The sequence below is a fragment of the Falco punctatus genome, assembly GCF_963210335.1.
Source record: "Falco punctatus genome assembly, chromosome: 14".
NCBI classification, from domain to species: Eukaryota; Metazoa; Chordata; class Aves; order Falconiformes; family Falconidae; genus Falco; species Falco punctatus.
In genome coordinates this window covers 601,413-623,991 of record NC_137594.1, presented here as the reverse complement: position 1 = coordinate 623,991, position 22,579 = coordinate 601,413, and the positions used below count along the sequence as shown (strand labels likewise).

Genomic DNA, 22,579 nt, shown 5'->3' with positions numbered 1-22,579 from the left:
GCGTGTGAACCTTATTTGTACAAGCAGAGCATGCTGTTTATATTGCTGCAGTATTCATAAATGTCTTACACAAAAGGGTTTGCATAGTTCTTAACTGTATGCAAGTTTAAAGTATAAGGGTGCCTTACAGGACTGCAGACGGTCTCAGGTGCAATTCCTTTATCACTACTATTAAAACATGACAGCTGCTGATCTAGAGAAGGTGAGGAGACATGATGCAGACGAAGCAATCTGAAGGCAATTGTATTGCTTCTCAGATAAGTTAATGCACATTTTTCTGCAGCTGCAGAGGTGTGTGACTTTCTGAATTTCTGTTTATTATTTGTATTTAATATTTTCCATACAGATGCAGTTTCTATAAAACTTCTAACTTACTGTGTAAAACTTTTCTCTGGCAACATCTCACAGAGGTCTAGTGATTTTTGTCAGCACTAGTATGTTTTGATAGCTTTCTACAGAATTTGCTTGCTTTTTGTGTTAAAAAGAGGATTTTAGTGTGGAAATGCTTGGGCAATCCCCTCTGAAAATTTTGGCTTGAAGTGTTTGCTGGAGTAAAAACCTTCTCCATTTTCCCCAGTAGCTACCCAGAGTGCATAAAAGGTTAAGCTTAAGTAAATCTAATTGCCAGACTATTACTGCATTCCTTTAGATAAACATTGATACTGAGCTATTGGTTCATTGTGGCCTGTTCTTCCTCCAGCTTATTTTAAAAAAGGAGTGTCTGCAGCTCCATTTGATGTAATAAATAAATAAATTAGAAGAGAATGTAGGAAGGAGATAACAAGAAAGAAGGCAAGGGAATGCAAGATGGCAGCAGATGCAAAGAGAACATATTCTGATGTGTGAGAATAACATTAGCTCGTAGGTACCTTTAAGAAATAGCCACACTGAGACCAGCTGGCTATATGAGGAAATTAACTGAAAATGCTAAATGTGATGTTCACTACTCGTTGCTGAATTCTTTTCTTTCACTTTTCCACTGCTGCAGTCTCCAGACCTTCTGGCTCGATGGGAATTTCCTCACATCCTTACCAGAAGAACTGGGAGGTCTGCAACAGCTCAGCTGCCTTGGCCTTTCCTTCAATAACTTCTGTGAACTGCCAGCAATTTGTGAGAAACTCATCATCTTAGACAAACTAGCCCTGGCAGGGAACCTGCTAGAGACGCTGGACCTTGCAGTGCTGAACCGTATGAGTCACATCAAAAGTGTGGACCTGAGGTAAGGGGGGAAGCTTGCCTGTGCACATAAACCAGATTGCTACTTCCCGCTTACAGCAGAGTTGCTGTGTAACTTCTAGTACATTTTGCAATAAAATAGGTGTAATTTTTTCCTCTTGCTGATTCTTTAGGTTTTAGGGAGTTCTGTTTCTGAGTGTTTGCAGAATTCACTTAGAGAAGCAAGAGTAGCCGAGCAATGCCTGAAGTCACTGAATGTGACTCACTCTCTAGTTTTCCTCTTTTGATACGCTGTTACCGTGAGCTTCCATAGCTCTGATTTCTCCCTTTTTTGCCCCACCCTAGAGATGTGATCCTGATTCTCCAGGTTGCCAACTGCAGAGCTACAAGAAAGGGAGAAAGGACTTTTTGTCTGTGACAAGGCAGACTAGTATTGAGTCTCTGCATTAGCTTCCTGTGTCAGTGCAAAGTAGCTGTCCCTTGGCTCAGCTTCTTATTTCTAGTCTGGTCTTTAGAATCTCTTAAATATTGGGAAATGAGTAAAATGGTTTCACATAGCAGTGTAGAAGTTTTTCTTTGTATTCGCTGCCTGAAATGCACCATGGCTTCTCACATTTCACTGTTCTCACCTTTGGTGTTAGCCTTCACCAGAACTCTTCCTTTCCTTTCTTCTCTTACTGATGTCCAGTGTTCAGTGTCTTATTTTCTGACTTTCTAACTCTTATCTCTGAGTGTTTAGGTTGAACAACCTGAAAAGAGCAGTAGCTGACACACTGAAGGGGAACAAATCTGTGACTTATATGGATTTACGAGACAATCAGATGACAGATCTGGATCTGAGCTCCTTGTGCAGCCTGGAGCAGCTGCACTGCGAGCGGAATAAGCTGAAAGAGTTGACGCTGAGTGGCTTCTCCCTTCGGGCCCTCTATGCCAACAGCAACTGTACGTCTCTGCCTTCTTCAGCCACCTTTTTCCTTCAAGCCCTGGGAAGAAAGGGAAACAGCCCTTTGCCCTCTCCCGTGCAAAAAAAGTATATGCTGCTGTTACAGTAGTGAGGCCATACGCGATGGGTCTTTTGGAGGTCAGCTCCTAGGGATCACATATGCATGTATGTGCACAGGCTGTGTAACAGGGTGAGGTTGTGGTATTGAGTTACTGTTCAAGGAATTCAGCTTCCAGTGAGATCTGTCTGGAAATCCACAAATAAAAGCACAATTCTCCTTTGTTCTGGTGCCCTACATGGCAGATGGAGAAATGGGATAGTGAGAAGCTGTAATGCCACATGGCAGATGTATGAAGTGTGAACTCTGTCTTGGGAAGGATGAGTAGAGACCTTGAGTATCCATAGAGTAAGGCTGTGAGTCTCACTTATTAACAAGTCTGCTTCTCTGTGCTGTTTTCCCTCTGCAGCTCTGCAAATCATAATTATTTGCTTTACTTCATCAGGTCTGACAGCTGTCAATATTTATCCGGTTCCTGGTCAACTGACATGTCTGGAACTCTCTCAGTAAGTGACGATACACCACAGAATATAAAGCAAGTATCTGGACACTTTGCTGTTTCCTGCATAAATTTTCTGGCTTTTAAGCTTTTGGAAGTGTTAAGAGCAATTGAGGGAAGACTCCATCTTCACAATAGAAGTGGAAAGTCTAACACTGAACAATGGTGAAAGTGTCCCAGACCAGAAGTCCCCCTGAACCAGTATGACCTGTCTAGGTGACTGGCTGCAGCTGTAGGCTGTAACCAGCAAAAAAAGCCAAGCAGGAACCACTGAACTTGTGGCAGCTTACTGGGCTGAATGGTGGGAATCTGTGGAGCAAACATTTCAAGTAGCTGCCAGTGATCTCTGCTGTTGGCTTCGTTACCCATGTCTGCCCTTGGAACAGCATTGTGAGACCTGTAAGACAGGATGTTCAGAGGACCTGATCACCTTTTGCTTCAGTTCTGGGTTGAAGCACGATAGCAGGATAGCATAGGGGTGTTCTGTTCTGCTGAAGTCAGTGATATAAAAAAAAAGCCTGATCATCAGAGTCTTGCGTCAGTACTTTCTACCAACCATGCACCAGCTCAGATTGCATTACACAGCTAGCCATAAGATGAATTCCATGTGACTAGCTTGGATACTGTGGTCTGTTTTCTGCCTATTGTTTTTGGTTTGGCTGTCACTGCTGTTCATGCGGTGTTCAAACAGAGTATGTTCCCTATGGAGTGCTGCTGCCTAGCTTTTCCCCCTTGCTTTTCTCAGCAATCAACTGCAGTGTGTCCCAGACTGGGCCTGTGAGGCAAAGAAACTGGAAGTTTTGGATGCAAGCTACAACCTCCTTGTGGAGCTTCCGTCAAGGTCAGCAAACCTTCTTATACAGAGCTGAGCTTTCTTCTATGGTGAGCTGACTGGGAGAGAGAAGCAGTGCTATTTCAGTTGCTTTATTCTTTGTTGTGCAGAGATATAATCCACTTTTTCTGTGCAGTGTCAAAAACACTCTGTATTCAAATGCTGGAAAGAACTGACTTCCAGATCAGCTTCTTGAATAACAGGGGCCAGGTAATTTCATCCTGTGCTTCTAGCTTCCACTGCAGCTGTTTGCAGCTGAAGTAGGACATACTGCTGTGATTTATTTGTGTTAAGATAGTGTCTGTAAACACGGGTCATAGGTGAGGCCATAATATTCCTTGCATTGCCCCACAGATTTCTTCTGTTACCTTTCATAGGGAGGTATTGGAGATGTGATACAGCTGATCTCAAAGGTAGCTTCAGCACACGTCATCAGTCATCTCCTTTCTCCCTGTTCCCCTTTCAGTTTCTGCAGAAATGTGGTAAAGGGGAGCTAAGAACTAATATAATTTTACAGATATTTATAACAACTTCTCCAAGGGACATCACGGGAAGAAGCAAAGCACAAATGTTCTTAGCCTAACAAGTGTGTTTAGTGGGGGTGTGATTGTAATGAATGAGACACAATGTCTAGAGTAAACTACGCTGAAAGTGAATGGAAGGGCAGGTTACGGTGAGGAAGTGCAGAGAGCAGGTTGAAGCAATTAAAGCGGCAGGCATACGAAGTGATCTTAGCGGTGACATTTTAATGGTTGTCGGAGACAGGTCTATATACATCAAAGGCAAGAAAAGGATGTAACGAGGATGCGATAATGAGAACTTAGAAAATAATTTTAGCCATGCCAATGGGTGAAAAAGACCAAATTTTAAGTATGTTATGCAGGAAGAACTTGCAAGATTCGGACACAGAAATAATATATTCTGAAAGGAAGTTTAAGTATTTTTAAAGATTCTGAAATGCTGGAATTTACTGTATCCATTGGGGATCTCATTTGTCATCAACGCTGTAAGTATATCTTGTGCATAGTTAGAACTTCGCCAGTGTTGACCTTCAGCCATTTATCAGGCTCATCCAGCAGACTAAAGCTTGAAGAGCCTTGCATTAAGTGGTATAGTTCACCTTGAAGTTGTCTTACACTTAGCTGTCCAAAACCATAATTGTATCAAAGTGGTGCATGACAGTGCTGAGTGGAGATGCCCAAGCCAGCTCTGGAGAAGTCAGCTTGAATAAGGAAATTGGTGTATCTGCATTTGAATATTTCCCCCCTTCCAGTATAATTACTCAAAGCTGTTCTGTATGGGGCTCTCAGAACATAGTCCCAAGTTATCACTTCACACAAATGGGCAGGGGGGTTCTAGGCTATGTCCAGATATCCTTTCTCAGAATTCCTGCAAGCAGTTCTCTGCAGTTTGTGGGGATAGAGGCCTTTTCCCTCAATAACACTGCAATTCTGGAGAATGTGACAACAGCCTCAGAATTAATGCGGAAGTGCTAAGTAGCTGATTAAAGCTCTGAATTGAAGTTGGCACAGGGGGAGCACTTCTTTCTGCTTACAAGTGAAAAAAGGCATTTAAATCCATTCTTTGTGACTACTTATGTTTTTTATCTGCCTGAGTGAATGCTAGGGCATATGCACATAGACAGGCTCATATCACAAGTTACTCATCTGTGATAGCACAGAGGGAAATGTAGATATACTTCCAAGCATTCAGAGTGACTGAGACACCTTACCACGTGTGGTTTTCTGCTTTGTCATTGTTTACACTTTATGGATCAGTTTATTTTAATTTTTCTGTGCTGTACAGTTAAATCATAATGGATTAAATACTACCTTTTCTCACTTTGTGGACGTGGAGGGGAGTGAACCAAGCTGACACAGAAAACCTTGTGTCTTTCTAGGATCCTCAGCAGCTTGAGTCTTCGAAAGTTGATGATGGGGCACAATCGTCTGCAGAGCCTTCCACCTCTCCTAGAACACATTCCACTAGAGGTGCTAGACCTTCAGCACAACCTGTTGACTAAACTCCCAGAGACGCTCTTTGTCAAGGCTCTGAAGTGAGTGGCAGCAATGAGCATCTTTTGTCTGCATTAACATCTGGAGCTGTAGAAGCTGATAGTAATGCCTGTGTGACTGTCCTTGCACGGTGCCATTTGCATAAGAGATCATGAGGCATGCACTTTATGAGGAGGGAATTCAGGTTCTCTAAGGGAAGTCGTCAAGCTGATTTGAGGGAATCGGTCCATGTTACTGTTTAATTACAGGGAAACAGAGGCTTGCCTAACCCAACAGCCAGCTCAAAAATTAGCTTCAGTTGCAGCTGTTTCTAAGATCATGTTACTGCCTGAAGAGCTTTGTCTTTAAAAGTAGTGTGTAAATTCAGGTGCAAAGGAAAGACGCCATACAGATTTTCAGATATTACAGCAGAAAGTACATCAGGTCGTTGGAGAACAGCAAGAGAGACTCTTGCAAATGAACAACCCTTTGTAACTGTTCAGACATGAGTCAACCCTTCTGTTAAAGACTGAGTAGGAGTTTATGTAGTCTGCTTCCACCAGTATTACCCACCCCCTCCACAGGCTCTGTTTACTGTAAAATGCTGTGTGCATCCACAGTGCTATATAGCTAATCAGTCAGTAGTAGACTCATAAATCTTAATGTGAGTAGGGATGTTACACGGTGTTGTCTGGCCTCCTGTCTAATGTTTTTGCTCTGTCCACACTGGCATTTGTATAGCTCCTTTTCCTGCTGTTAAGGGAGTGGTTTAGATGATGTGAAGTCTGATTTTTATACTTGCTGTGGTTAGCCTCAGGTACCTGAATGCATCCGCAAACAGCCTGGAGTCCTTGCCCTCTGCATGTACAGGGGAGGAGAGTCTGAGCATGCTGCAGCTGCTTTACTTGACCAATAATAACCTCACAGATCAATGCATCCCTGTCTTGGTGGGACACCCAAGCCTACGGATCCTGCATCTGGCAAACAACAACCTACAGACTTTCCCCGCAAGGTAAATGAGTAAGGCTGGTGGGCAAGACAGTGCTCACCAGGAGGATGGGTTGTCTGCCTTACTGCAATTGTATGTGAATCAGTGTCAAAGCAAAATGTTCTCCCTGTGGCCCGATGACAAAAGCCTGCCATTCCTACGTGCACACCGAGGAACAGCGTGTTACGGGGGATTGGCACAGGGTACTGTTGGCTGTAGTGGTTCCTGTCCACCTGGTTGGGGGCGGTCTGCAGGGGGGATGAGGTAATATTTCTTTGCAACTTCAATGCTACTGGCAGGCAGCTTGCTGTGCTGTATTTTTTTGCTTTTCACTCTTGCCAGAAGACCCTCAGTCAGACTTGTCTGAACTGCCCAGTGCAAGTCATATAACTTAATCCATTAATGCACCAGGCTTAGGATTTGGAGTTGAAATAGAGATAAATCTGTGCTCAGCGTAGAAATTTAAGAGACTGGAAGCTCCCATGTGTTCCTACTAAGTTATTCCAGTTGCTCTCAGTTGTGTAAGCATGCATCTTATTTTACAGCGAGAATTATTTATCTACTTCTTTTTACCAGTATATCATGCTGTCTTTCTAGTATGAAAACTATGTATTATCAGATATTTTTTTGTGATTCCTTTCCTCTAGCCAATGTCACCCAGAGGGACCTTGACAGGCTTGAGGAGTGGGTCCATGCAAACCTCATGAGGTTCAACACGGCCAAGTGCAAGCTCCTGCACCTGGGTCAGGGCGATTCCCAATATCAGTACAGCCTGGGGAGTTAATGGATTGAGAGCAGCCCTGTAGAGAAGGACTTTGGGGTACTGGTGCATGAAAAATCGGACATGACCTGGGAATGTGTGCTTGCAGCCCAGAAAGCCAGCTGTCCTGGGCTACATGGAAAGAAACAAGGTCAGCAGGTCGAGGGAGGGGATTCTCCCCTTCTGCTCCTCAGGAGGCCCTGCCTGGAGCACTGCATCTAGCTCTGGGGTCCCCAGTACAAGAAAGAGGTGGACCTGTTAGAGAAAGTCCAGAAGGGGCCCACAGAAACGGTCAGGTGGCTGGAACACCTCTCCTATGAAGAAAGGCTGAGAGAGCTGGGGTTGTTCAGCCTGGAGAAGAGAAGGCTCTGGGAAGACCTTCTTGCAGCCTTTCAATATATAAAGGGGACTTAAAAGAAAGGCACAGAGAGACTTTTTACCAAGGTCTGTAGTGACAGGACAAAGGGCAATGGTTTTAAACTGAAAGAGGGTAGGTTTAGATTGGACCGAAGAAAGAAGTGGTTTATGATGAGGGCGGCGAGGCGCTGGCCCAGGCTGCCCGGAGCAGCTGTGGGTGCCCCATCCCTGGCAGTGTCCCAGGCCAGGCTGGACGGGGCTGGGGGCAGCCTGGGCTGTGGCAGGTGTCCCTGCCCATGGCAGGGGGTTGGACTGGATTATCTTTAAAGGTCTTTTCCAACCCAAACCATTCTGTGATTTTATGATTTTCCAAGCATAGCTTAATAAAACTTCAGCTGTCTATGCTTAACGATAAATATACTCAGCTTTTTTAGTTTCTTAATGTGGGAAGGGTTCCTCTGAATCCTTTCCAGATTGTCAATCCTTTTGTGGCTATGTAGACAGCAGAACTTGGACACTGCACTTACTGAAAATCATCAGCAGATAATGCTGGTCATGAGCATCTGCTCGAGTCCCCTTCTGGCAACATCTTTATACACTGTTCTTTTCTCAGTGCCTGTTCATCTGACTCAAGCCTTTTTCAGGGCCATGTCTCTGAAGGTTGTTTCCTCTGTAACTGTGACTTGCACAAGTTCCCATGTGCATACCATTACTTAGCTAATTTAAATCATGTGCTCTTGCAGTGAGTTCATGTCACCAAGTAGTTCATATTGCTATATGCTGAGAATGAGTTTCCACCATATTTTTTTGCCAGTTTTACTAGGTATAATTTGGTGAGTGTGTATATGTTTTTCTTATTAATCACTGACCTATTGACTGTCATTGAATCAAAAGTGCCTCCCCACAGAACCCTACTGGAAGGACTTACACTGAATTCTTAATTTATTATTACTTTTCAGTATCTTCTGCAATCCAGTTTTGGGGTATCAAATATATTTTCTTTAGAATATAGTAGAGAACTAGTGCTATACTGATAGACTTCTGCGACAGCTTAATTTGTGGTCTCACAGAAATGAGCACATTCACTTACATTCACACAAAAATCTAAGGTTTTTTTTTATTAATCATGTCAGCATGATTAATTTGGTATGGATTGCATCTGTGCAAGCTTTGCCATGATTATTGCTGGTATCAGTCAGGCTAAAGAACCGCTTTCCTGTAAAACTGTTTATTCCCACCAAAGTACACTGACACAGCTTTAGGAGGTTTTGCATTTTCAAATTAAGACACTATAGTCTTCTGCTTCAGGGCTTTAGAAATCAGGGTGAAGGCACCTTTCAGTTGTATATAGATACAAGCCATGCCTGGGGACCCTGAGCTCTTACTGCAGCATCTCTTAGGACTTTTGGTCTCCTATCAATAAATTAGAAATGTAGGTCATAAAGGGCAGTGTCTACGGATACCTTATCTCAGGTTCAGAAAGTGACAAGTTCTTGCCTATAAGATAAAGTATTCTTTTGTTTCTCTTTCAGCAAACTTGGTAAGCTGGAGCACTTGGAAGAACTGAATCTGAGTGGCAACAAACTGAAAACAATTCCCACAACAGTGGCAAACTGCAAGCTACTTCATACACTTATTGCACATTCTAATGAAATCAGCATCTTTCCAGAGATCCTGCATCTGCCCCGTATTCAGGTATTCTTACAGAGAAGGTAAAGAGATATTGGGAAAGTTTGGGTTGGAGGATGAAGAGAAACTGCTAGGAGAGAAAATGGAGATCCCGGCATTTTCCTTGATCAGCCCAAGAAGAAGGCACAGAATATGCATCTGAGTCGCCTTTCTGAGTTGAACAAAGATGGCTTTTCTCTCACTGATCTTTACCCTCTGTCTCTGACTTTGTGTATTTCTGGTTTACCTTTTGAGACAGTAGGGAGTGTTACATAGCTAGGCAGGTTTGTATATATAAGCAGCCACCTGTTATCTTCAGCATGACCTAATCTTTCAGTACTGGGGTCCTGGCTATTTCAGGTTGTAAGTATTTGCTGCTTGTAAATTGTTCTTCTACTGATAGGTCAGACCCATTTTCATGACCTGTTTGTGGGATACAATCAGTAGTGGGATCATGCAGTGTTTGGAAGGAGTGCTGGAGTAACTGATCACATGACAGAACAGAGAGTATTTTATTTTTCATTGTGCTTTTTTTGATACTGCAGTTTGTGGACTTGAGCTGCAATGATTTAACTGAAATCCTAATCCCTGAGGCACTGCCAGGTGCCTTGCAAGAGTTGGACCTGAGCGGAAACACAAACCTGGTGCTAGAACATAAGACACTGGACATCTTCAGGTGAGCCATGGAGGTGCCAACCCAATAGTGTCCTGTACAGGGAAGGGTAACCCTTCCCAGGATGGAAAATGGGATAGTAAAGTGTGTATCACAGCACTGGATAATGTTGTAATGTTCCCTGCCTGTGGCAGCTGAAGCTTTCAGTCTTGTAGGAAGGGCAAAGCCTTTTGGTCCAAATCATCAGAGCCAGCAAACGGTTTCTCAGGTGGTATGAGGTTCTCCCAGCTGTCTCTGGCATAAGCAGCCAGACATCTCCAGAAGGCCAAGGCCCTGAACTCCTCTCCTTGGTGCAGTTCTTTCCTCAGGCTGCTGTCTAAAACTCTAGACTGGACAAGGTCCTTTGGACACTAACTATTCAGCAGCGTCCAGGAGAGAATGACTTCTGTTCTTCTCTCTCTGTAGTCACATTACCACACTGAAGATTGATGCTAAGCCCTCCCTTACGGCAGACTCAGCGCTCAGTTCTGCCTTCTGGAGTCATGGAGTAGCTGAGATGGCAGGCCAAAGAAATAAGTGAGTATTGTGGTCTGCTGGATGCTGACACTTTGTCTTCTCAGGGTGCTAGGTGAACCCAACCAGGAGCCCCAAAACCAAACTGCTAAGGACCCAAGCAGACCTGTTCTGCTCAAGAGCTCATCTGTCCCTCTGTCTCTCCAGATCTCTTGCTAAGTCTTGGTAACTCAAGCCTCTGCATTGTCCTTTCCCTCTGTTTTCATGCTTATCCTGAGACACTTGGACTTTGCTTCCCACCCTGGCAGAGATGCTTATCTTTCTCTTGCTGGCTGTGCCCGCTGCCCTCTAGACCTGAGTGTGGTCAAGGAGGGTTCAGGAGTTCCAGTAATAAAATGCAGCTGTACATCTCATGGGGCAGTGACTGTAGGGACAATGGCTTTGCTGCCCTGTGAGAACAGCACTCACGGGAAGGTGCCTGCTGGCTGTGGTTTGGGGGACCGTGTAATCTTTTGAGACATTAACTTTGCTTGTGTGCTTTTCTAACAGGCTGTGTGTGTCATCCCTGGCACTGGGGAGCTTTGCAGAGGGAGTGGAGGCTGTGTATGGCATATTTGATGGTGACAAGAATGAGGAGCTGCCGCGCTTGCTGCAGTGCACCATGGCCGATGTGCTCCTGGAGGAGGTACAGCAGTCAGACACCATGTTCATGTCCAACACCTTCTTGGTCTCCCACAGGTAGGACGGTGAGCAAGCTGGTCCTGGTGGGACCTGCATAGGTATATCACTTAATGTGTTAGGTGGGGTGAGGCAGCCCTCCAGAATGCCTGTCACTGGAGTCTGGAGCCTTCCTACACCTTCTCTTCCAACAGGAAGCTGGGCATGGCTGGACAGAAGCTGGGTTCCTCTGCTGTCCTGTGCTATATTCGTCATGATGTGGCTGATCCAGCCAGCAACTTCTCTTTGACGGTGGCCAATGTGGGGACGTGCCAAGCCATTCTGTGCCGAAGCGGAAAACCACTGCCTCTCTCCAAAGTCTTCAGCCTTGAACAATGTTCAGAAGAAGCCAAGAGAGTCAAGGAGCAAAAAGCCATTATAACAGAGGTTGGTTTGGACCCTCTTCACTTCCACCCTCCTGTAAAAGCTTGGTACAAACACATGAGCTCTGTTGCCTGCACAGTACTACAGAGGGGAGGATAGCGTGAAGGTGTTCAAGTGACTTGTGTGGTGCTTCTCTTGCCGATTAGCTATTCAGAATGACATGTTCCTAAAACGCACATTATGGCCTGTGAACTACAGGTATAGGATGCCAAGGATGACTTAGGGATAGAGGAAGGAAAGATGATGAGTGTGGAGCTAAAGGAGGGGAGGTCCATATTCATATAATTATGAAATGATGTAGGTTGGAAAAGACTTTTAAAATTGAGTCCAGCCGTTAGCCCAGCACTGCCAAGTGCACCACTTACCCATGTCCCTCAGCATGACGTCTACACGTCTTTCAAATACCCCCAGAGGTAGTGACGTCACCACCTCCCTGGGCAGCCTGTACCAGTGCTTGACAACCCTTTCAGAGAGGAAGTTTTTCCTAATGTCCAATCTAAACTTCTCCTGGCACAACTTGAGACTGTTTCCTCTCCTCCTATCGATTGTTACTTGGGAGACTGACCCCCCACCTTGTTACAGCTTCCTTTCAGGTAGTTGTAGAGAGCAATCAAGTTCCCACTGAGCCTACTTTTTTCCAGGCTAAACACCCCCAGCTCCCTGAGCCGATCCTCGTAAGACTTGTGCTCCAGACCCTTCCCCAGCTCCATTACCCATCTCTGGAGATGCTCCAGCACCTCAATGTCTGTCTTGCAGTGAGGGGCCCGAAACTGAACACAGGATTTGAGGTGTGGCCTCACTGGTGCTAAGCACAGGGGGGCAATCACTGCCCTAGTCCTGCTGGCCACACTGTTTCTGACACAAGCCAGGATGCTGTTGGCCGCTTTGGCCACCTGGGCACACTGCTGGATCATGTTCAGCAGCTGCCAACCAGCACCCCCAGGCCCTTGCCCACCCAGCAGCTTCCCAGCTGCTCTGTCCCAAGCTCACAGCGCTGCGGGGAGCTGTTGTGCCCCAAGTGCAGGACCCGGCACTGAGCCAGGTTGAACCTTATACAATTGGCCTCAACCCATCGGCCCAGCCTGCCCACACCCATCTGCAGAGCCTCCTGCCCTCCAGCAGATCAATGTCATCTGCAAATTTACTGAGGGTGCATTCAGTCCCCTTGTCCAGCTCATTGATAAAGATATTGAACTGAACCGGCCCCAGCACTGAGCCCTGGGGAGCACCACTCGTGACCAGTGCCAGCGGGATGTAACTCCACCACTGCTCTTTGGGCTCAGCCATCCAGCAAACAGTAGACCTGTCCAGGCTGTGAGCAGCCAGTGTCTCCAGTAGCTCTAGGTAGACACCATCCTCAGCTTTTCCATCATCCACTAAGTGGGTCACTTTGTCACAGAAGATTAGGTTTGTCCATTGGGACCTGCCTTTCATAAACGCATGCTGACCGAACCTGATCAACTGGTTGTCCTGTACGTGCAGTGAGATGACAACATGTACAAAGATCATCTGAAAGAGGAAGCAGATCATGAGGTCAGACTGACAGGCCCACGGTTCCCTGGATCCTCCTCCTGCCCCTTCTTGTAGGTGGGTGTCACATTTGCTAACTTCCAGTCAGCTGGGACCTCCCCAGCTAGCCAGGTCTGCGTGACTTGGGTGAGTGTGGAGAGGAGCCACTGAAGAACAGGGCAGGGCCTGGGAAGTCGTCTTGTCTCAAAACCCACAAAATGTCTTTGGTGTTTCCTAACAAGTGTGACTCGAGTTACCTCTCTTTGGATTTCTTCCACATTTCACTCGGTGAATGTACAGGATTAGTGGCCCTTGAGACACACAGAACATGGATATAAAGTATATTACAGGTAAAAAAAAAAAAAAAAGACAGAAATGTTCGTGTTCATTGGTTTTATGTGAAAGTATTAAAATTATTTCTGGAGAACTCTGTAAAGGGTAGCTTTCTAAAAACTTGGAAATAACAGGGAAGTTGCAGTGAACTGGAAAGTTATGTCATTGGTGAAGATCTGAGAAATCAGTGCCAGTCATACTAGCTTTACGCTCAGTGGGTCTTTTTAAAAAAGTATCAGGTTTTATAATCGGGGGGATAATCTCTTAATAAATTATGGCTCTGCAAGGTGCTATACATCCTGTAGCACTCTGACTAAAAATAACTGTGAAATCAGTGTAGCGCATTTAAATGGTTTAAAGACTGGGTGATAAATGGATTCTGAAAAATAAAAGTGAAATCATTGTCTAAGGAGACTTCCCTGCATGTGTCCTCTGCTGGTTACTTAGCAGCAGCAATGTTTAACACCCAAAGGATGTTAAGAAACATCCTTTGTGTTGAAAGAAATTAAGAACACAGAAATTAAATTCAAAACAATGGGGAAGCTGCGTACTCTGTATGCACTGACTTGGAAAAGGGACCGAGGGCTGCGGGCAGTTTTCTGTCCAGGAGGCTAGTGCCAGGCAGGCCAGGGGGCTGTCTAGCAGAAACGGGAAGGTGGCAGTACCTCCAAGTTGCAGCAGTAGTGTGAGATACCTACTTGTTGTTTCTTCCTCACGTTGTAGTGTAGTTTCTGGATGCAGTTATATGTTAATAAAGAAGGAAATAGTTCAGAAAATACACAAATTATTTAATGTCTGGATAATCTGCCTTGCAATGAGAAAGTGAAAAGTCACTATCTTGCTCATACTGAAAAAATAAGTTTCATAATACTCATGAGTGGGATTCTCTGAGCAATGTGCTGCAGGTAGTCTAACTGCACGTTTCAGAGTAGTTTGCTGCAATTCTTCAGAATGTCACAAAAAGTCTTGTGGGAGAAAAGTGTGTTATTGCCAGCATGGATGATGGGTAATTGCCATACCTGATGATCAGGAACAGTGAATCTCTGTTCTGTGGTACTTGGGCCTAAATCCCTTTCTCCTATACTGTAGGAGTATAGTATAAAGTATATATTTATTTATATAAGTATAAACGTACTGGCATTTATCAAGGCTCCAAACCAGTATATGGGCAGGGGAAAGACTGCTTTCCACATGATCTAATAGCAGATCTAACACTGCTGCCTTGTTTCTCTTGTCTGCAGGATAATAAGGTCAATGGTGTGACTTGCTGTACTCGGATGCTGGGCTGCACGTACTTGCATCCTTGGATCCTGCCCAAACCACATGTCAGTTCCATTCCACTGACTGTACAAGATGAGCTGCTACTTCTAGGGAACAAATCTCTCTGGGAACACCTGTCTTACGCAGAGGCTATCTCAGCTGTGCGCCACCTACATGACCCACTAGCTGCTGCGAAGAAACTCTGCACTTTAGCCCAAAGCTATGGGTGCCAAGACAATGTAGGTGCAATGGTGGTGTGTCTGAACATCAGTGAGGACAGCTGCACGTGTGAGATGCATGGCCTCACTCTGCCAGTTGCTGGGGGATTTAGTTCCTCTGCCACCAAGCCAGTGACACCTTCATCTAGCAGTGGAATTGCTTCAGAATTCAGCAGTGAACTGTCTGCTTCTGAGGTTAGCAGTGAGGTGGGCTCTACTGCTTCAGATGAACACAGTGCTGTTGGTCTTGATGGCAGTTTGCTACCACGACAAGAGCGACGTTGCAGCCTACATCCTGTGCCCCCCTCGAGCATCTTTCAGCGCCAACCTTCCAGTGCCACCTTCTCCAGCAACCAGTCTGATAATGGTCTGGATAGCGATGATGAACAGCCTGTGGAAGGTGTGATGACAAATGGCAGTAAAGTGGAGGTGGAGGTGGACATCCACTGCTGTAAAGGAAAGGGCCTGGAGTCTGAACCTCCTGCAGAGTACAGGTCCTCTGCTCCAGGGCCAGAGGATGACTCTGGGCTTGTCCTCATCATTCGGAGACAGAACAGTGTAAACAGCAACACTGTGCAGAGAGGGGTCAAGGAAAAGTGTGAACTTCAAAAATCTCTTTCCACGTGCTGTCTCTATGGAAAGAAGCTTTCCAATGGCTCCATAGTGCCCTTGGAGGAGAGCCTCAACCTCATTGAAGTAGCCACAGAAGCACCCAAGAAGAAGACTGGCTATTTTGCGGCTCCATCCCAGATGGAACCAGAAGATCAATTTGTGGTGCCACCTGATCTGGAGGAGGAAGTGAAGGAACAAATAAAGCAGCACCAGGAGAATGGATTGGATCAGGAGCAGAAAGAGGAACACGCAGCGATTCTGCCAGAGGAGTTTGACACAGCTTTGTAACCCTACAAGTACTGCTCCCACATTGTCTGTCCCAGGAAGCTCTGTCCCAGAGGGGCTGTCTTGCCCTCCAAGGGGAGCTGGGCCCTGCAAGGAGTACAAGCATTTGCTGCTTCCTTAATGGAGTCGTTGAGGGAGAATTGGGAGTGCTAAGGTCTAGGCTGTCCACTTTTCACTGTAGAGTCTCAGTTGTTCTGTGAGCACTCAGACCAGCAGCTGAGCTCTGTGTTAGGGACTGTCTGGAAATTGTGCAAGCACTAGGAAGAAGGCAGGTGTTCCACCACCTGCTTGTAACTCCTTGAACCCTGAGGTTCTGCCAGCTCTGCAGGAAAGGGGCTGGCATATGGGGGTGGGGGGGAGGGGTGAGGAGGCTGCTGAAGGGGAGGGCAATGTTCAGTGTTTGGAGTCCTGTGAATATTTCTTACGCAGCCCCCCTGCCCAGCACCTGACTTTGTTATTCCTTGAAAGAATACAGCCAGTTGTAATGAAGCTGACCTAAGAATGGTTTCCTACATTAATTGCAAGCACTTTTATTGATTGCACTTAAGCTGTTCTTAAGCCCAGCACTTTATTATTTAGGGTTAAGGGAGAGAGCATTGCACAGCAGGTGTGGTGAGGGCTTTTCCCAATGGATAGTTAGGGCAGTGGAAAACTCAGGGTACCAGTGTTCTGATGAGCACTGGTGCAATCTAGAGTGAGGGTTATGATGGGATCAGCCCATGAAGGGTGTGAAAATACACAGCTGAGTGATAAGCAGGTGCCTACTGATGTGTTTACATGGAGCATAGGGAAGATCAGCTCTGGACTGGTTGATTAAGGTAACAAGTAGAGCTTGTGCTTCTAGCTGCAGAGCGCAGACTCAGCTCAAGGAGCAGCTTGGCCACCTCTATCATGGATGCTTCACAGTAGAGGCTTCCTGTATCCAGAAGATGTGGGACGAAACCAGGAGCTCGTGCTTGTTCCAGTGAAGTAGTCTGTCTAAGAGGAGAGCAAGTTGTAAGCAGTGGTGTGTTGCTCTAAGGCTAGTGAGCAGTGGGACTGCCCTTCCTGTGCTGGGGATGCATTCAATGCTGTTCTACCAACACAAACCTCTGCGCTGTCAGCTACAGCATCTTTGCTTCCCCCTGAAAACAGAAGTCCTATTCCAAAGCCACAGCAACCTGCATTTCATGGTACGTGCCCAATTTGGCCACAAACAAGGTGAAAGCGTACTTGTTCCTGCTCAGCTTTCAATGCAAAAGGAAAAACAGAACTTTTCACCTTAATAACATCTTTATCAGCACTGGAAAAGATGTTTAAAATGGTCCCGCTAATGGTGAACTGGCCAGCCTGCACTCAGCAGATGTGTTGTGTTTCCATTAGGATTTCTGGTGCAGGGTGTAAGTTGGCTGCCTATGTTGTCATCTTGTGTAAGGCTTGTGAAAAGACCATTGCCCCCGTGGCATGCAGATCTGTCTTCCCTAGCTGGCAGAGCCGTACAGCAACTGCCCCTGTCATGTCAGTGGTACAATAATCCTGACTGTAACGTGGGCTAGTGCCTTTTCTTCTTTATTAATTATATTTATGAAGAAAACCTGAAAGTTTCTTCTCAAGAGCTCTGAGGGGCTTGAGTTGTATGTTTTTGGACCTAATTCAGGCCTTGCTCAGAAGCCAATACTGTGCAGACTACTTGTGGGATTCTGTCAATATAGATCTTTCGACAAAATCTAACGGAGTTTTACTGAGATTTCAAAGCACCTTTAATTTCTTCTTGCTAGGAAAAAAAATGCATTTTTTACCACACATGAGAGCACAACATTTTAGGAGATACCTTGTGCTAGTTACAGTATAATTATGAAACAACCCAACTTTTCCCAAAGTTTACTCTCACAAATTTTGGCTGTTTAAATCCCTGTTTCGTTTGGAAATGGAGAGAAAAGCTAGTTCTTAGAATCACAGCAACAGCAGCATTTGAATCCCTTAGGCAGAGAAACAGCAGCAGAAAAGATTCCAAAACTAAACCCCAGATCTCTTTTATGTTCTCTTCATATAAGTATGCAGAAAGAAAAAGTTCATCCCAATGTATTTGACTGCAACTTTTAATTTTGTCACTGGTGAGAATTCTACCAAATACCGGTGCTTAGCCCGACACTTTCTGATACCCGACATGGCTGCAAAGCAGCCTCTGTGCAGTATGGGACTGACAAAGTGCAGAAATACTAATTTCTGAGTAAGACTGTGACAAACCTTGCACTAGGAGAGCAGTAGGTGTTAATGCAAATCAGGCCTCTCTTTCTTGCACTGATGTGGAAAATCCAGTGTGTCCTTGCCAGCCTGAACCAGTGGCATTGCGTGGACAGATGGCGTTGCCACAAGGAGGTAGTCATGAATGGCTCTACCTAGCTCAGTGGGGAAGGACTAAATAAACCAGAACTCTGCAATGGAGCTTGCAGATTTGTGAGCTGCTCCTCTTCTTCACGATGGTGTCAGAATGGAATGCAAGGAATACCTACTTAGGCTTTCTCCAGTGCTGTTTCTGGTTCTGAAGCAGAAAGGGAGTTTATTACAGCCAGCTGCTGTTTTCTGTGGGTGTGAACTGTCAGGGCAGCACACGGCTTGTTCTCTCACGCTAGGTGGAGTCCGTGGCTTTCTCTGCTTAAGCTACTATTACAAACTGTTAGTCTTACCCTGGGCAACACATCCCGAGTGCTTCCCTCCACCAACCCCTTTTCTTTTCCTTCCTCCCTGGAGGCAGCAAGCTTCTCCTTTGTCCTCCTCACCTCACTTATTAACACCACCTTAGATTTCAAGCTCCCTGGGAACACTGCTGTAGGTGGAACGGGTATGAATTGGCAAGTCCTGTGAAGGACTCATAGCAGAGGATATCAAGTGTTTTCCCAGTTCTCTTCCTGTTCTCCAGTCTCTTGCCTGATTTTTTTCTATGTGGTTCTTGTGCAGATACCTCATCTCCACAGAGCCACATCACTAAGAATGTCCCATTCATTAACAGACTTGCTGTCGGAGAGAAGCTCCCAGCTTGGGGTCATCAGGCTGTCTTGTCCCTGCTAGGCAATGCCAGACCTGCTGTGCTCCGTGTGGGCACTGTCACGTTAAGGCTGATGAGTTCATTTGTCTTATCTCTTCAGTAGTTCTGGCCATGCTTGCTGAGAGCAGGTACTCTAAAGGCACTGACCTGTCGGCCCTGTCCTGTCCAGAAAGGCTTTCACAAAAGGAACCCATAAAGGTTACCTTCAGGGAGTGTAGCTGGGGCCCAAGTATTAAGGGTAAGGGATGAGCCTCCAGGCTGCCCCCAGCACCAGGCCTGATGGAGGCAGTGTCACAGATTGCTGGGACCTGATCAGAATCTTCAGCTAGATGGGGAGGGTAAAATCCTGTTCCACGAAGAAGCATGGGGACAGGCTGCTGTGAAGCCTGAAATCCTTCCCTTAGTACACAGGATATTCGGCCATACCTCATGTCCTCGGACTTCAGGAATTTCTGCACTCCTTCTGTCACTTGCCAACCTCTTCAGTTTTGTGGAATTGTTGCCTGCTGTTCCATTGCTGTCTGAAGAGTCCAGTATTATTTTTTTCCTCTTTTTTCACATTTTAAAAGTTAACTTTTTTCAACTTGACTCATATGACTCAGTGCATGTTAAAGAAATATTGGAGCACATCAACTGTTAATTAAATAATCTTTTTTCATGATTTTGTTTTAAAAAGGAGAATATTTTCTGTATCCCACTCTAGCATGCACCTATGATAATCCCCATTTTTATCATGTATGGGAGCAGGTTGTGCAATGAATGCACCTTCAGCACTGTGGCCTATGTATTGCTTTGGAGGGGCAAATAACACAAGAATGAAAACACTATTCCATTGATGCTTTATTCAGATGTATAGAGCAGTCCAGGAAGGAAGAATATTTTTGCATCACATTTTCAGCTGACGTAGCAATAAAGATTTTTACTTTCATCTAACCATATATTCTGATTCCGTTACTGTGCTGGAGGGGAATTTGTGCAATATCAAAGTCAAACATAGTTGTGGCTAGCAGTAGCTGTGCTGTAGATTCTCCTTCATTGAGCTCTTTGTGCTACTTCACTCATCAGCCTTGCGTACAAAAGCTACTTGCCAGAACACTGTGAGGGTAGAATCCATAATACCAATTATTAGGCAGCTTTCTGTATGCTGCCAGAGGAATCCTGCCCTGTGAACTTGCTCTAAATAGTACTGTACGGCTCTCTAGAAGTAGCTGCAGCAAACAGGAAATACAGAATCATTAAAAGAATTAAAGACCACAGTGGACTGCCCATACAGAGCCCTGTGCTGAGACGCTCGGTACATCTAGCTTCTCAAAAGGGAGGAGAAATCAAACAAACCCCAGAGTACCTGGTGTGTTCCTAGTTAGCATTTGTTTTACTTTTGTATCTCTACTTCCAACAATGTTCCATGGTTTTGGTAATTGGGAGGATTTTGTTACTGGTGCCAGTGAAACTTGAGATCCATCCGAGACAAAGCACATTTCTGGTATGTTTAGTTTGTGTTTTTTTTTTTTTTTTTAATACCGGCAGAACTGGTCTGTGAGACCAGTGGTGGTTCCATCTTCATATGGACAGTGCACATAGTGGACACTACTCTGAAGTGACATTTCATTCCGACGCATGATTTTGTGATTCTAGTGCTACTTTTCCCTGTTAAATTTCCTATAGAAGTTTTTTTTTACAAAGTAAATTTCACCTTTTTTTAAAAAATAATACAAGAGCAGAATCTCATTTCCCCAACTTGTGTATTAAAAATGTATTTTGAAAAAAAGTATACTTCTATCTTAAGCCACTTGTTTGAGCTCTTAAAGCTTCTGTCTGATTATCCCAACTCGGGGCATCTTTTTAAGCAAAACTGTTGTATACAAAGTTATATAAAAGACCATTTCATAAAAAAACATGCCCTTGCCAGGAGAGTTGGAAAAGGCATTCTGTCGCAAGCTAGGCTGAGTGTATTCATTGTTTTGCAAGTTTATTTCAGGATTCTCCAATAGCTCTGTAAATGCCATCTCCCGACTGCCCTGTTAAGTTCCAAGAGGCCTACGAGGAAGCAGTACTTACTGCCACTGATCTCAGTGAACAGTCACATGCTCTTTGCAAGGACAGTTTCAGCTACAGAAAGCTGTTCACCAGTGTAAGTACATAGTAGCAGTACTTCCAGCAAGACGTTTCTGGAGAGCAAGCCAGCTGGCCGAGGACAGGAAGGCTGTGCGGGGAGCAAGCAGCTTGCTAGTCACCTACATGGGGACAGTCGTTCTCTACTAAAGAGACAGCTGCCAGATGAGGGCAAGCCATCAGACTAAACTTAGTGTCCACTAATGATTCAATAATGCAGATTCAAGTTAGGAACAGCTTGACTGTACCATATTTAGAGCACTCCGTGTGTGTTCTGCTGCAGCTTTAAGGAGGCACTGCCCAGAAGCAAGGAAAAGCAAAGAGGCTGGGAAAAATCATGACTGTTACTGGAGTGGAGGAATCATTCTATACCTCATATAATTGTTCTGGATTGTGTTTCAGTTTGTGAACTGTCCTGTATGCCCTGGCAGCGAGGCCGGCCCCGAGCAGGTATGCCATGCCAGCTGCGCAGCCCAAGAGGCCAGTAGCGATCTCTGCCCCATGCAGGCTGCATTTAAAGCCCTGGTAGCCTTTACTTTGATACAACAGCTCTCTCTCTTTGCACACCGATGAATTATAGACCCCCAGCAGAAAACTGAAGAAACGGTACAGAGCGGGCACCATGCCAACCGCAATCACTGTGTCCAGGATGCATTCAAGTAGCAGCCACGCTGGGAAATGCCAGGGTAGCCGTAGAACACCAGCCAAAACGAGAAGGCAGGAGAAGAGCAGGAGGGCCCCTCCCGCGGCCATCGCTGCCCTTCCCGCTGGCAGCTTCAGTAGGTGGAAGCGCTGGTCGAGCTGCTGGGCTCTCTCCCCCTCGGCTCCGCTGAAGCCGCTGTAAGCCCCGCCGTACTGGTAGTAATAGATGCCGCCCGCGTCGGGGAGGCCCGTGTACCCCCCGGGGGGGCCGCAGGACACGGAGCCGCAGAGCAGGGCCAGCAGGGCCAGTAGCGCCTGCACTGCCTGGCAGGAGGCTGCAAGGGGAGGGCGGGGGTGGGTCCGCGGCCCCCGCGGAGGCCACCGAGCCCCGGCGGTCCGGGCGCCGGGCAGGAGCGAGAGGGCCCGCCCCAGCGGCACGGAGGACCCGGCTGCCACAGCCCCTCCCGCCCCCGCTCACCCCGGCCCGTGCGCAGGTAACGGCAGCGGCGGCACTTCAGCAGCCCCGGCGCGGCAGTGCGGCTTCCCGGGGGCTCCTGCGGCTCCGCTCCGGGCACGGCGCTGAGGGGAGACAGCGGCGGGGGTAGCGGCCACGCACCCGGGACCCTCGTGGCTGCCCGCCCGCCCCGCCGAGCCCCGTTCCCCCTCACGGCCGCCTACCCGCCCCGCCGAGCCCCCTCCCCTCCCGGCCGCCTCCCGAACGCCTGCGCCTCCCGTGCTGTCCCTGCCCGCGCCCCTCACCGCCCGCCCGCCCCGGGACGCCCCGTTCGCGGTGCGCGGGGCTGGCCCCGCTCCGCCACGGCCGGCTCCTCCGCGGGGTGACGCCCCCAGCCCGGCCGGGCCCGGCCCGCCCGAGGGACCGTTGCGGGCCCCGTGTCCGCGGGCGCGCCCGGCCCCCCCCAGTCGCACGCACCTGGAGCTCCCCCCGGCGCGGCCGCGGGCAGCCGGGCGGCCACTGGCCTTCATAATGCCGCTCGTCTCGGTGCTGTGGGTTGTGTCCTGCCTTCGGCCTGCGCGGCACCGCCCGCCTCCAGCCCTGGCCCGTTGCCCCTTTCCCCTCTCG

General features: G+C 46.8%; 2 protein-coding genes across 6 annotated transcripts in view; one reads left to right on the top strand and one right to left on the bottom strand.

Annotated features, from left to right (window-relative positions):
• The window catches only part of PHLPP2 (PH domain and leucine rich repeat protein phosphatase 2), a 40,751-nt gene extending 21,346 nt beyond the window's left edge, over nt 1-19,405 (top strand). For all 5 annotated transcript variants that reach the window (XM_080365104.1, XM_080365102.1, XM_080365103.1 and 2 more), the window contains 12 exons: nt 989-1,219; nt 1,916-2,118; nt 2,623-2,683; nt 3,422-3,517; nt 5,409-5,564; nt 6,314-6,514; nt 9,140-9,302; nt 9,821-9,951; nt 10,354-10,464; nt 10,951-11,139; nt 11,274-11,505; nt 14,586-19,405. In XM_080365104.1, coding sequence (XP_080221230.1) covers nt 989-1,219; nt 1,916-2,118; nt 2,623-2,683; nt 3,422-3,517; nt 5,409-5,564; nt 6,314-6,514; nt 9,140-9,302; nt 9,821-9,951; nt 10,354-10,464; nt 10,951-11,139; nt 11,274-11,505; nt 14,586-15,722 — 2,911 coding nt within the window. In that variant the 3' untranslated portion in view covers nt 15,723-19,405. The remainder of the gene's footprint in view (nt 1-988; nt 1,220-1,915; nt 2,119-2,622; nt 2,684-3,421; nt 3,518-5,408; nt 5,565-6,313; nt 6,515-9,139; nt 9,303-9,820; nt 9,952-10,353; nt 10,465-10,950; nt 11,140-11,273; nt 11,506-14,585) is intronic.
• A 159-nt stretch (nt 19,406-19,564) lies between these two features.
• Nucleotides 19,565-22,550, bottom strand: MARVELD3 (MARVEL domain containing 3). Its single transcript, XM_080365178.1, has 3 exons — nt 22,430-22,550; nt 21,977-22,077; nt 19,565-21,833 (listed from the first exon to the last, which is right to left on the bottom strand). Exons 1-3 carry the CDS (start codon nt 22,480-22,482, stop codon nt 21,223-21,225), a joined length of 765 nt encoding a protein of 254 aa, XP_080221304.1. The 5' UTR covers nt 22,483-22,550; the 3' UTR covers nt 19,565-21,222.
• Nucleotides 22,551-22,579: the final 29 nt, after the last annotated feature.

Coding starts and splice junctions, on each gene's coding strand:
- MARVELD3 (XM_080365178.1), bottom strand. CDS start 22,482: ATGAAGGCCAGTGGCCGCCCGGCTGCCCGCGGCCGCGCCGGGGGGAGC. Junction 22,078..22,429: donor CGCGCCGGGGGGAGCTCCAG/GTGCGTGCGACT, acceptor GTCTCCCCTCAG/CGCCGTGCCCGGAGCGGAGC. Junction 21,834..21,976: donor TTACCTGCGCACGGGCCGGG/GTGAGCGGGGGC, acceptor CTCCCCTTGCAG/CCTCCTGCCAGGCAGTGCAG.